Raw genomic sequence first — 14,112 nt, forward strand, 5'->3', positions numbered from 1 at the left:
TTTTAGATTGCATTCTTTACAGTCCTATCACTCCAATACAAGCATCCTTGAACATGCTGAAACCACTAACGGTTAAACTGGCAAGGGTAGACAAGCAGCATAGAGGAAACAGGAGCATCTTCAAGCTGCCTTAACAGGCAAGAGTGTTTATACACATAGCACCTCAAGCTGAACCTTCTATAAAACAGAAGCACGATTTGTGCAATTCTTTTTCCAAGGCCCTTGGGAGCTGCCGTATCTTGCGGTGGAGGCTGCATCACCCTGTCCCTTGAGTATTGCTTTGTTAAGCTGGACCAAATGACCTGGACTGGGGATTGGTCCACTGCGGTGTTTGACGAATGCCTGGAGTCGAATCACATGCAGGAGATGCCCCTGCTCTATTCTCTCTAGATACCAATAGAGGACAACCCTTTAAGCTACCTAATTTTAGAGCTGAAGGTCAACTTTAGGTGACCTATTTATACAAAGAACCTTTAGGAGCTGGGGGCAATTTCATGAAGTAAATGCATTGTTGTCGAGTTTGGATACCTTCCTGAACTAAAGAATACACAATGTGCTGCTTTTCCAAAGGGTCTCTCATTCTGTGAGCAGTCACACCATTTGATTGCCAAATGTACAAAGAAGCGATATCTGTCAAGTCGGAATTCTGAGGTGCCAGGCGTCTCTGGAAGACAGTGCTAAGTCAGGTCCTATCCCATGATTAGTGGAAATTGTTTTGTGCGTAGTTAAGTGTTTATTTGAATAGTAGACATAGATCCCCTCAGTTCAAATTTCTGTATGTGCTTGAAGTTCAATTAATAAAGCAGATTTGAGACACGTGGCCTGGGCTTCCAGGAGTATCAGCCTACTGGAGTTAGACATACACAGTTAGAAAATATGACAATACAAAATGCACCCCCTTCTCCTGTTGGCACTCATGGGGTATGCTATGGTGTCTTCATCAGTGAGACACTTCACAGCACTTGCCCTTCCTCCTGGCTAAGTGTAGGACGGCGATGTCCTGTGGAAAGCACCCTTTTCCAAGGCTTGTGTTATGATCGGTTCTACAATAAGTTCTAGATCTGCAAAGGTTAGAACAAGATTTCCACAAGTTGTGTCAATGCTGGAATCAGACCAAGGAGTCAGACTATGATTGTTGGAGCAGCCATTCAATATACACGGTGAAACAACAGAAAGCTACCAGAACAGCCGCAGTAAGACAGAAAGCACAGAGAGGCACTTGTACAGCTACTTAACAAAACCAACTCTGATCAGTATTAGCACCGAGTGTACTGAAATATGAAAAAAACGAGACTGAAAGACAAGTACTTACAAAGGAAAACACAGACCTGTGGAGGACATTTCTCAAAGTCCCACACGGAAGACAACCTTTCCAAAGCATCTAAAACAAACTCCCATAATGTTTTATTTGTAAAGAACAATCCGTGACGGAGTGTTAAACTATTTGTTCTTGGCACGGTGTGTGCATCATATGTAAATAGAAAGCGGTTTACAGACCAAGATGGACAAACATTAACGCATAGTGAATGTGCAAATGCAGCTGAGCCTTACCTTAAGTATGGGTCTAGAAATTTCATCTGGCTCGAAAATAAGAGATTTTGAACAGATTTTCAACGACCCCCTTACTTTTCTGAAAAACATAAACACAGGCACTCAATTACTATATACAATCAACATTAACAACATTTTAAAAGGAGTGCATTATTGAGTTATCTTTTGATCGCAGTAACTCAGTGAATTATTGACGGGTGTGTATTTATCCGGCTTAGGAGAAACAGTGGACACCAGGAAATCAATCACCATTGAAGCTAAGAGGGAAATTGTGTCGCAATCTCAATGTTTTAGCTATTTTGCTATAATAGTTGTAATTGTAGCATTGTGGTCACAATTTTACATTATTATCGCTGTAGTCTCATAACTGAGTACTGCAGCAGCTGTGTCATAACCATGCAGTTGTACTTTTAATGTTGCACCATGTAACTGTTTTGTGATTTACCTTAAATTGTGCAGTGTTGTTGCTACATTTGTGGTGGGGCCTCTAGTGTTCCGATATGTACAGCCGAGCAGTAACAGTGTTTTAGATTCACTGTTGCAGAGTTGTAGTGTTGATCTAGATGTGCACTGCTGGTTTTGGCGATATGACGCATCCGTGAACTTCCAAATGGCGTTGGGAGAGTTGATGTGCAGTGTGTACTTACGGAGCTGGACTAGTTTAAAGTTGTAGAGTGGTATACTTGTGTATTTATAACTCTTTTGTGTTACGTTGTATAGTTGTAATTGCTTAGGTGGAGATTTGTTTATTTGGTTAGTGTAGAAGTGTAATACTTGCTGTGGGAAGAAAATAAAGCAATGCATGGAAGGCAAAATTGTTTTCTACAAATAAATGACTCGTGTGGTGCTGAGCTATATAGAGCAAGCACACAGCAACACTACGTGGTTTTCCATGTCTGTCGTGTAAAGCAAATTATTTTCATTCCACAAGACTACGTTGTTTTAAATATAAACAAAAGAGAAACACTGTGAAAAAGAAAACCGAATGGGCTGAACATGACAAAAACCCACATTGCATGATCCTAGACACCACCACGGCTTTCCTTTACGATTTTTTTTTGTTTTTTTTTTTAAACAAAAACAGGGATGGTGGTCTGTTGACCCTTGCAGGCCCCAATCCCTTTGATTGGGACCAGTTGTAGTGAGTCACAAATTGGGACTGCTTAACAAATATTCATTAGGTAGGTGGCCTGTAACTCACTACAATTCCTTATTTCACGAACTCACAAATTATTACACTGGTCAATTTACACTGGTCAATTTACACAATAAGTTTCTAGTTGCAAAAAGTAGAGCTACAAAGTGCAACTGCTTTTTGAGACCACGTGGAAAAGTTACCTACCTTCGGTAACACTCTTTCTGGTGGATAGCCAAACCACAGATTCCTACATTAGACTACTATCTAGGCACCAAACTGGATCTGGAAACGTTTCCCCAGCAGTGTGACCCCATGTGCCAGTAGGTGGTGCTTTGAGACACTGCACTGGCTCTGTACAGTGTTAGAAATGATTAAGTGGCATGTAAGCACCACCCTTATGCACTGACATCTGTTTCTTATTTACATTTCCTCAGAGGTGGAGGGAGAGTAGTTGTTGGTCCCAGTGTGCCGATCTGCAACTTTTTACATGATGAAGAGTCCACTCCACAGAACGGGAAAGTGTGAAGCTGGTGAGGAATCTGCAGTTAAATAGAGTATCCACCAGAAACAGCATTACCAAAGTTAAGTAACTTGTTCTGATGGATACTTCGAACTACAGATTCCTCACCTTTGAATAGATACCAAAGCAGTACCCTCCAGATGGATGGTCTGTGGAGCACATCTAGACTTAAGTCCTGCAGGACCAAGCAGGCAAAGTGTCTTTCTTGCCAGACCAGGCCATGAGCGTATGCAGAAACTCACGTGGCAGCCTGGCAGACGTCAAGTACAGGCATTCTTGCAGCAAACAGAGTGGTAGCAGCCTTTGTCCTGGTGGAATGAGTGCTCAGACGGTCCGGGGGGTGCATCTTGACAAATGTGTATCAGATCTTGGTGCAAAGGACTATCTATCTTGACAGTGTCATCTTTTGCACAGTCCTCCTTCTCTTTGGCCCAGAATAACCCACAAAAATGTGATTGTCCATATTGTGTCCCTTGATAAAATCAATATAAAAGCTTAAATCCATTTTGGGCTCCAGCAGATGAAGTCTCTCCTTCTCCTTCGAGGGGAGAGAGGGAGCAAAGAATCTAGGCAGGTTCTCAAGCCATCTCATCTAGGAGACTTTGTTGTGGCTGGGAATGCGTCTTCCGCAGATGGCAGCCTTTCTGGGTTTCTCTGCATGGGACACTATCAGCATCTCGAAATTGGGAGATGTGCTCCACAACGGGATACTGATGTCCTTTCAGGACTTCAGAGAGGAGTATGACTTGCATTGTACACAGTCCTTCCGATACATAGTGCTCCGTCATGCTCTGCTCCCCCTTATAAAAACAGGGGTTGACATCCTCAAATTTTTCCCAGTGGAGACCAGAATGCCCCCAGAAACATTATAAGATATGGAAAGACTGGGTGGATCACAAAGGGTTACAGCCGGAGCCCCACTTCAGAGGACCATGGGCTGCCGATGGGGAGGAGAGGCCCTCGAGTTTTATTCTTGGGTGAAATGGACCACATTTTGTTGCATTGTTGCATAGGGGCATGGAACTTTGTGTTTGAGGATCATCTACCCGTAATATCGATGCTTGCGCAGTATTGTGATGCCATTAACCTGTTTGTGCTCAACATATTTCTCCTTTTTCTGCGATGTATAAAACCTAGTAAAAAGTTACTAAAAAAAAATAAGAATCAAGCAGGATGTTGTATTGCCTTACATGAAAAGGAGTCACAAATTATGGTAAATGTGGAGGCCAAATCCTCAGCATCAACTTGTCTGGGAAAAAGGTGGCTGCACTCAAAATGCCTGGAGTTCACTCATGCGATGAAATGCTGTAATCGCAAAGAGGATGACAGCTTTCAAAGTCTGGAGATGCAGCAAGCAATTATGCATTGGCTCGAAAAACAAACACATGAGAAACGTCAAGACCAAGTTAAGGTTCCACTGTGGCATTGAAAACAGCTTGGGAGGGAATGTGTGTCAAACATTTATTAAATCTCATCACAACAGATGATTAAAAACTAGGATGGTTAGTCCAGTAAACACAAAATCTGGGCCAGCATAAGCATTTTGATAATCTGGAAGGTCTCAGAGATGAACTACTTAAGGGTGTTCCATGTAAATCGGCTGCAGCCACACCTCTGAAGAGACTACATAGATAACATCCTGACAATGGAAGAAGAGGCTGATGATGAAAATGAACTACTTCTAGACATGTTGCACATCACTGAGATAGGTTACTCTACAGATGGGGTAAAGTTTGCCCCTAAACAGGCACCTGAGCCACAGAAGGAGTTTTAAGAGGTTTTGAGATGACCCGCTCACCTCTTTTCAATCACCAGATGGTTAAACTCAGTCTGTGTCCACAATACAGACTTTGAGACAGTCTATGAAAAGTAAACCGTACAGGATGTCACACTGAGTACAGAAGCATATCAATTTAGAGGTGGCCAGGATGTTATGGCTACTGGCAGACTGCATTAGCAAAGGCTGCCAAGGAAAAGAGTGCATTTTGAAAACTGGAGGGCTTTTGTCAGTTTAAAGTTGTGCTCTTTGAGTTACAGAATGCTCCTGCCAATTTCAGCATCTGATCAGCTGTGTGATGTCTGGTTTGAAGGAGTTCTGTGTGAGCTACATGGACAATATTGCTATCTTTAGTCTTCACTGGGCAGGCCCTCTGGAGTAGGTCTTGCTCTGAATGCAGGGGCAAAACTGGCCATTAACGCAATGCAGTGCCAGGTGGGGCAGACTTGTGTGATCTATCTAGGACATCTAGTAGGAGGTGGAGGTTAAAATCCAAACAATATGAGAGTCAGAGTTTTCCACAACTTCAATCCACTTTAGAGCTTTCGTAGGCCTCACTGTCAATTAGGGGGACTTTGTGGATGAATATCAAACTATATTTGTCCTATCAAATGGCTTGAACTACAAGAAGCGCCCAGGAAGGAGATTATGGATTGAGGAGCTCTAGAAGGCTCTTGATGACCTGAAGGTCATACTATGCAGAGCAACAGTCTTGAATGCCCCCCACTAGAGTTAACCCTTCTTTAAGCAGACCAGGGCTTTTGACAGGGGAACTGAGGCTGATCTCCTCTAGTTCAGTGAGAAGGACATCAGGTTGCTTTTATCAATTGCAAATTGCTTCCTAGAGAACATAACTGGGCTGCTGTTGATAATAAGTGCTTTGCCATGGGCCCCCTGCAGATTCATGCCTTACTTGTTTGGCACCAAATAGCTGCTCATCTGCTTGGCTTTGAAGGGAGAGAACCCCAAGTCGCTCCAGAGGTTAATGTCCTTGCAATATTTCAACTTCACGGCGGAGCATAATTCAAGGTTACAGCATGGAAACGAAGATAGACCTTGCCACTGGTTTGCTCTATCTGACAACTGGACTTCTCTAATGGTAGACTGATTCCCAAAGAATTCAGATCTTCTGGGTGAGGAGCAATTTTTTGTGAAGAAGTAAAGTCCCCTGCATGGCTCTGGAGAGCATGCAACCTTGCTTTACATTTACCATTGCAAGCTGTGGTCATTTTTGACCCCTTACGTCAGCACACATGCCAATGATATATGTTTACAGAGGCCTTTTTCTGGTGGAGCACCTGGAGGAAACTTTGAATGCCAGCCTAGAAATGCTCAGCCATTTATGCCTGGTGGATCAAATATGGCAGTTACATCTGTAGGTAGCACAAGGTCTTCTACCCGAATGAGGAGAACCTTGGCTCGATCTCTTCCCCACCGTCGAACATGCAATGTCAGTGCTTCTGTGCACTGGAGTTTCCAAAGAGACTCTCACTTGGAGATGCATTCTGCATAAAGTGGATCTCTGGACTTCTGTATCCCTTTTCGCCCATTTCACTCTTGCCCTGAGTTCTCTAGAACACCAAGAAAGACAGGGCCCAAGTCATCCTGGTGGCTCTATACTGGGCAAGGAAAGTTTGTTCTCAGGAGAGCCTGAGCATGGGGATTTGCCCTGCCAGGAGGCTGCCCCTCAAGGAAAATCTTTCATAGCAGCGGGGTTAGGTCCTGCACCCCAGCCTGTGCACATTCTGCCTCCATGCTTGGTGATTAAACAGTGGTGACGGAGCGCTTTTGACATCCTTTCCGAGGTCACGGCCATTTTCTTGACAGCCGAGCCTCTACTAAATCTCCTGCTGTTGAGACAAGTTTGTGGCTTGGTGAGAAACCAAACAGGTCAACCTACTTCATGCCAATTGTCTAAGGTTTTGTTATTTGTGTTGTCTTTGACTCCACACCGTCTTGTGTTGGGCATGGTTACGGTTTGTTTATCTGTCTGCTATTAAGGCTTTTTTGCAATTGCCAACCCAACCTTCACTTTTAAAGTCCCCAGTGATGATGCGTTTTCTTAAAGGGTGTCAACACTTGCTTCCCCGCTGCCTTTCGTCATGCTCGAGTGCGACTTGAATTTGGTTTTGAGCTCCCAGGTGTGTTCCCCATTTGAACAAATGCACAGCTTTCCCTTCGGATTGTTTACCCTTAAGACTGTCTTTATAGTGACTATAACATTGGTACGGTTGTTGAACGAGTTTGAGGCCCTCTCTTTTACCCTTCTCGCAGCTAAGCCCGAAATATCCCAACCTCCCTCCTCCCCAGTGCTAAGCCTTTTTTTTGGCTATTCAGGAGAGTTGATGCTTGCACCTCCATAACCTTTTGTCCACATAAGCTGTCCACACCAAATTTGGGTAATGTTTTCCCAACATATTGGGGGGTTCCAAAGGGACCCAGAGTTTGTGCATTTCCTTGGCGGGGATGGAGAAATTTGCCAAAATATAGTTACGTTTTGTTTGTTTTGGGAAAATGGGAAAAAGTGCTGCAGAAAAAAGTGTTTGTTTTATTCCTGCAAATGGGCATGCACCACTAATGGAAACTAAAAGGGTTTGGTGACTGTTGTGGCAGGGGAGGGAGGAAGGTGACGACTTATAACCCTTTGTGGCGGCCAGCAGGACCCTTATTCACAGCCTAAAAAAAACTTGGGTTACTGGTGTACTGGTTAGGGAGACTTTCTGTGGGGAGACACCAATTCACTGGAAAAGCATCTGATCATTTTGAGCTGGAATGGAAACTGTTTAGGGGGGTGAACAGATCTAGGAAGCGTGCTGTGGCTCTACTTTTCTTAACGAACGCCAATGCAGAATCTGTCTTTTCACCAAAAAGGCATGAGCCATCAAAGGGCATATCTATGTGAGAGGGTTGAACATTGCCAGAAAACCCTGAGTAGCACATCTACGTGCCAGAGAAGCACAAGAATGGTGCCATCTGCCCTTCACAGACAATCATTAGTATCTAGAACAGTGCAGGAAACCTATTTGGCCTAGTCTTTTCCATCATGAATTATCTAATGTCTTTCAGGACCATCAGTAAGATCTTGTTGGCCAGAACTCACTCGAAATGCATGTAGCGACCCAATACCAAACAGTTACCACACCTCAATGCTAGATTGGTGGAGAAAAACATATTACCAAAAGCCTTCATACTTTTAGAATCCATATCTGAAGAATTGTGGGTGAATAAACTGACATGCATCTTACTAGAAGATTGTTGAACCATAAGGCTCTCTGAAGTAGGATGTTTAGTAAAAAAAAAAAAAAAAAAAAAGGATCACTAAGAGCCAGTCTGACACCTTACCACCTGCCTATTTACTTGTGGGCAGAAACAGGCCTTTGACCAAGTATCCATCAAGGTATCCGTGAGGGCCTCATTAAAAATGAAAAAAAGGCTCCAACATGACTGGCCCTGGTTGAAAAAATATTATGTAAGGACATTTGTTTGGGTTTTGACTGAACTGTCTGCAAGATTACCATTGCAAAGGAGGCACCTTCTTCCATTGGTGGCACAAAGGGAGGCGTCAAGCCCACGGTTCTTCAGTAAAACGTGTGTTTAATGGGGGCAGGGGCGCTGGGAAACCATCTCCATGTCCACCACTATCATCATCATAATCCCGATCCTAGGGGATCCCTTGTTCAGAGACTGGGCCAAAAAGATAATGAAGCCTCTGCTAGTGTATCGACCCTGGTAGAGGCACAGGGTCAGTCAGGATGTAGGAGAAACAGACGTCCTTTTGTAATCTTGTAGGTAACATCTGTCGAGATCGCGCAGAATTCGGTTTGGTGCCCGACACCAAAATCAGTACTGGATCCTTTTTTCAGCACCAATGGCGTTGGTACTTGCAACAAAGTGGAAGGGCCAGACCAGTAAGGAGCTCAAACTGGATTGCAAGGGGTCAGACAAAGGAAGGATTCACCAGCAGTAACCTTACTGGCAGCCTCTTCAGTTCTTTGGTGCATGAATGCACACATGAGGAAGCCAGAAGCACAAGGATAATCTGTAGAAAAGCCTGCTTAAAGGCTTCAGTCTGCTGTGGCATCTCCAATGGACTGGAGAATTTAGGAGCAAAGAGATCAGATGAGCAATCAGCTACAAGATCGGAGACATTTAGGAAGAATGACTCACATCATGACACTCATTCATGTTTCTTGTTTTCAGGTTCAAAGTGGGTGGATAGGGTTGAGTCCCATTTTGCTTTTTTACGTCTGAGCTTGGATTTCAACTTGGACTTACCAGAGGACTTCAAGTGTGAAGCTGACTGCTTGTGGGAATGACCTTTGGAGGAGGACTGAATCTGCACCCACGACTTGGAGCAGGACTTGAGCAAAGGTTGCAACTTTTTCTTGTGTTCAGTGGTATACGACCTCGCCTCTCAGTCATGGGTCACCTTTGGGTGCATGAGAGGACATTTATCTCATGACTTTGAGTTGTGGCCCAAAGTCAGACACCAGTGACACACCTCTTACGGATTTGTTATGGACATTTGTTTTCTAAAGTTGCAACATGGTTTAAACATGTAATTTTAGGAGGGGACATCATTCCCTAGAACACTGGAATTTATTCTGAAAGTCGTTAGAAGACTCACAAAACGTGGAGCGGAACACCAGATCTGAGGTCTCAGATGGTCTGGAAAGAAGAACAAGTTACTTACCTCTGGTAATGCCTATTCAGGTAGAGACTCTACATAACTGCATACTCCTCACCTCAAGAGTATTCCTTGGGTGTCAGACTGGATTAAACTTTAAAGCAGTACCCCTGCATGCCAGAAGGTGACACCTACAGTTCTGTAAAAATGTTGCATGCTGGATGTGACGTGCACAGGCCTATATAGGCGCCAAACATGCACAAGGACACCAGATGCCTTTAAAACTCTTCTGCGCCGACTGACATGGAGGCAAAATCTATTTGGTCTTGATCAGTGTGAAGACATCTGAAATGGGATCTCTTTAGGTGAAAGAGTCCAGTTCACAGAACTGGGAGGAATGGTGGGCCAGTGAGAAATCTGCGGCTGGACAGAGCCTCTTGTTCTTCTGATAAAGACTTCTAACTGCAGATTCCTCACCATATAATAGCTACCAGAGGAGGACCTCCCAGGAGGTGGGTCTGTGAACTGGTTCAAACCAAAAAGTCCTGCAGGATCAAATGGCAAAATGACCACTGCCCCAGGCCTGGCTATCCAGACAGACATGAACAGATGGAGGGATGCCCCATCACAGCCTGGCAAATGTCCAGTACATGCATTCCGCATGCCACTCCAGTTGTAGTAGCAGCATTGGCCCTGGTCCAATGAGCCTGCAAGCCCTCAGGAGGTTGCTTCTTTACTAAAGCAAAGCAGATCTTAATGCAGGGCACAACCCAGAGGGAGATGGTCTGCTTCTGCACCACTCTGCCTTTCTTCGTTATTATAAACCTGACAAAGAGCTGATCGTCAATTCAGTGGTGTCTAGTCCAATAAATATAGAAGCTCAGAGCCGTTTTCGGGTCCAGGCAATGGAGACGCTTCAACTCCTTCAAGGGGTGGGGGTGGAACAAATAATATCGATAGGGTGATAGTTTGACTAATGTGAAAATGATTCACCACCTTCAGTAAGATGGATGCATGTGTCCGGAGAACCAAGTTGTCTGGATTGGAGGTAGTATTGAGAGGATTAACCTGATGTGTGGAGAATGGGCTGGAGCCATCCTCTGCCATGGTGCTAATGTGCGAAGGACGACTCTAAGACGCCCTGGCACACAAGCCAGGAAATCCCTCTGCTGATAACAGAGGGATATTTATGTTTAGCTGCGGGAGCAGCCCATGGCATTTCTGGCACTTTAAGCTCATTACATTGAAAGTGAAATGAGCTGATGAACTGCTTTAGTGTTCGGGGGTGTATCTCAGCCACCAAGCACCAAATAACATAGGAGAGGTATCGATGGAAAGGGGAGAGTCTCCCTTTTCCAATAGTATGTTTCCCTACTAGATCCCTGCTTGGGGATTGCCGCAGGAGGGTGATCACCAAGCAGGAATCCACCCACTAGACACCAGGAGGCGGGGTGTGGCCCCTTGGGCAAGGGCTTGTACTCTGTCCTGAAAATTCAAATATTACAGTCTTTCTACCGCCTGGGGGATAAATGGGGGCAATTATCTCCATCTTCCCTCCACCGGGGGGACCAAAGCCTACTAGGCACTTGAGATTACTTTTCTTTTTTAATTGAAGAGGTGGGGGCAGCCCAGCATGGGCATGAACATGCCCCCAATGCCCCCCTCAAAAAAAGAAACAATCTTTCTGCCTCACCTCCCCTGGGGGGAAGATAGGGGCAATTACCCCAGTTCCCACTAGGCACTAGGGATTACTTTTTCCCCCCAATTGTCAGTGTGGGGGCTGCACCGCATGGGCATTGCCATGCTCCTACCACCATAAAAAGGGAGAAACAGTCTTTCTGCCTCCTTCGAGGGGGCGGATGGGTGCAATTACCCCTATCTGCGTCCCTCCCCCCATGTTTGAGGACAGAAAGCCCACCAGAAACCAGGAACTACTTTCCTTTTTTAATTGCAGAGGTAGGGGCTGCCCAGCAAGGGCATGGCCGTCCCCCCACCTCCTCAAAGGTGAGGAAACAGTCTTGCTGCCCCACTGGGGCCAGATGGGGACAACTACTGGCAGAAAGCCCACTACACACTAGGAATTACTTTTTTTTTTTTTTTTTTTAGGTGTAGAGGCAGCCTAGCATGGACATGGCTATTCTCCCACCCCATAAAAGTGGATAAAAAGTATTTCTTCCCCCAGCCTCCCATCAGATCCCACTCTCATTCCTCAACAGTCTTTCTGCTTCCATACAGACTAAAGCATCTCATCCCAATGGCAAGCAAGCAGACATTTGATTTTTTTGCGGTGTTGTTTTCACAAATGGGCCATGAGAGTTTGGCTAACTCACAGTATCATCCCAAATGCAATGGTGAACAGCTACAGTTCTTGGGCTTGGGTAGGCTGCCACATGAACTCAGACAGTTTTGAAAACTAGACATCTAGGGGAGACTGGAGTGGTGTGCTTTGCATGCACCCCACAACATTTTCTCACCCACAATGCCCTGCAAACCTCAAACGTTGATTAAAAACAGACATTTGCCTGATATTTCTTTGGTGAAAACTTCTAGAATATGCAAAAATTCACAAAATTCCTACCACCCAGTATTGCCCCACTTGTGCTGATAAAAAAGTTGCGTCACTTGTGTGGCTGGGTCTAGTGCCCATGACAGGAACAGATACAATCAAGGTCACTAGAAGTCCCCACGCAAGGACTCCCATTGCCCTTGGTTTGATCCATTCCTGTCACAGGCACTAGGCCCAGCCACACCTGTGGTACAGCCACTTGTATCAGCACAAGAGAGGCAATGCTGGGGCGAAGGAATTTTCTGGAATCTGCGTATTCCGGAAGTTTCCATCACAGAAATATGAGGAAAATGTGTGATTTTAGGCAAAGCTTGAGGTTTGCAGGCCTTTTTGGGTGAAAGAACCTCCGGGAATCCACACGTCACCCCATCCTGAATTTGTCTAGGTGCCTAGTTTTCAGAAATGTGCAAGTTTGCCAGGTTTCCCTACGTTTCCCTAGGTGATGGCTGAGCTAGGGCATAAAAATCACAGCTACCCACTTTGCACAAAGTGGGTCAGTCTTGAGAGGAAAAATGCAATGTGTCGATGTTGCATTTTGAGCCATTTCCTGTCCCGGGCACCAAGTCTAACCACACAAGTGAGGTACCAATGATATCAGAAGACTTAGGGGAAGGCTGGGTGAATGAACATTTGTAGCTCCCCACAGACTCCAGAACTTCCCATCACAGAAATGTGAGGAAAATGTTTTTTTTTTTTTTCACTCAAAGTTTGAGGTTTGCAAGGGATTCTTGGTGAAACAACCTGGCGAGAGCCACACAAGTCACCCTATGCTGGATTCCCCTAGGTGTCTACCTTTCAAAAATGTACAGGACTGGTGGGCTGTCCTACGTGCTGGCTGAGTTAGGGCCCAAATCACAGCTACCCACTTTGCAAAAAACAGGTCAGTTTTGAGTGGAAACACGTGATGTATCCATGTTGCATTTTGGCCGGTTACGGATACTAGCCCTACCGAGACAAGTCAGGTACCATTTTTATCAGGAAACTTAGGGGAACACAAAATAGTAGAATAAGCGTTTTTACCAATTGTAGTTTTCTGCATTTTGTAAACTGCCCACCGTCATGAGAAGTTACAAATGAAAATGTTGTCACAAACGGTCCTTCTTCTCCTACTAAAGTTCAGTATTTTTTATGTTAACACTTAGGGCTTGATTACAACATTAGCAGAGAGGATAACTCTGTCACAAACATGAAGGGTATCCCGTCCGCCATATTACAAGTTCCATTATATCCTACGGAACTTGTGAAAAAGCAGGAGGGATATCCTTCACGTTTGTGACGGATTATCCCATTCACCAAGGTCGTTATCAGGGCCTTAGTTTCCTAGCAAAACCATTAAAGGATCTACACAAATGACACCCTTGCTGAATTCAGAATATTGTCTGTTTTTCAGAAATGCATAGCTTTCCAGGATCCCCTATGGGTTTCATATCTGTTTCCACCACAAACTGAAAGGCGGTTGAAAGCACACAAAAAAGGAAAAATTAGCTATCTCCCAGTAAAATGCCAAAACTGTGGTTTTCTCAATCATGTCTGCCCATTCCTGATAACTGTGAAGATGGCAATTTTAGGTCCACAAATCTTTTGTTGATGCCATTTGCAGGAATAAAACAGACACTTTTTTCTGCTGCACTTTTTCCCATAACAACCAAAATGTAACTATAGTTTGGTGAATTTCTCAGTCCACTCCAAGGAAATGCACAAACTCTGGGTACCTTTGAAACCCCCAAGATTTTGGTAAAAAATAACCCAAATTTGGTGTGGACAGCTTATGTGGACAAAAAGTTATGGAGGCGCAAGCATCAACTACCCCAAATAGCCACAAAAAGGCTTAGCACTGGGGAGAAGGGAGGGTGGGATATTTAGGGCTTAGCAGCACAAAGGTTAAGAGAGAGGGTCTCAAGCTCGTTCACCATCCGTATCAATGTTATAGTCA

General features: G+C 44.6%; 1 protein-coding gene across 2 annotated transcripts in view; it reads right to left on the reverse strand.

Annotated features, from left to right (window-relative positions):
- NSMAF (neutral sphingomyelinase activation associated factor) overlaps nt 1–14,112 on the reverse strand; it is a 665,048-nt gene that overhangs the window by 556,076 nt on the left and 94,860 nt on the right. For both annotated transcript variants that reach the window (XM_069220229.1, XM_069220228.1), the window contains exon 3: nt 1,552–1,630. In XM_069220229.1, coding sequence (XP_069076330.1) covers nt 1,552–1,630 — 79 coding nt within the window. The remainder of the gene's footprint in view (nt 1–1,551; nt 1,631–14,112) is intronic.

This window comes from Pleurodeles waltl, chromosome 2_2 (assembly GCF_031143425.1).
Source record: "Pleurodeles waltl isolate 20211129_DDA chromosome 2_2, aPleWal1.hap1.20221129, whole genome shotgun sequence".
Taxonomy (NCBI): Eukaryota; Metazoa; Chordata; class Amphibia; order Caudata; family Salamandridae; genus Pleurodeles; species Pleurodeles waltl.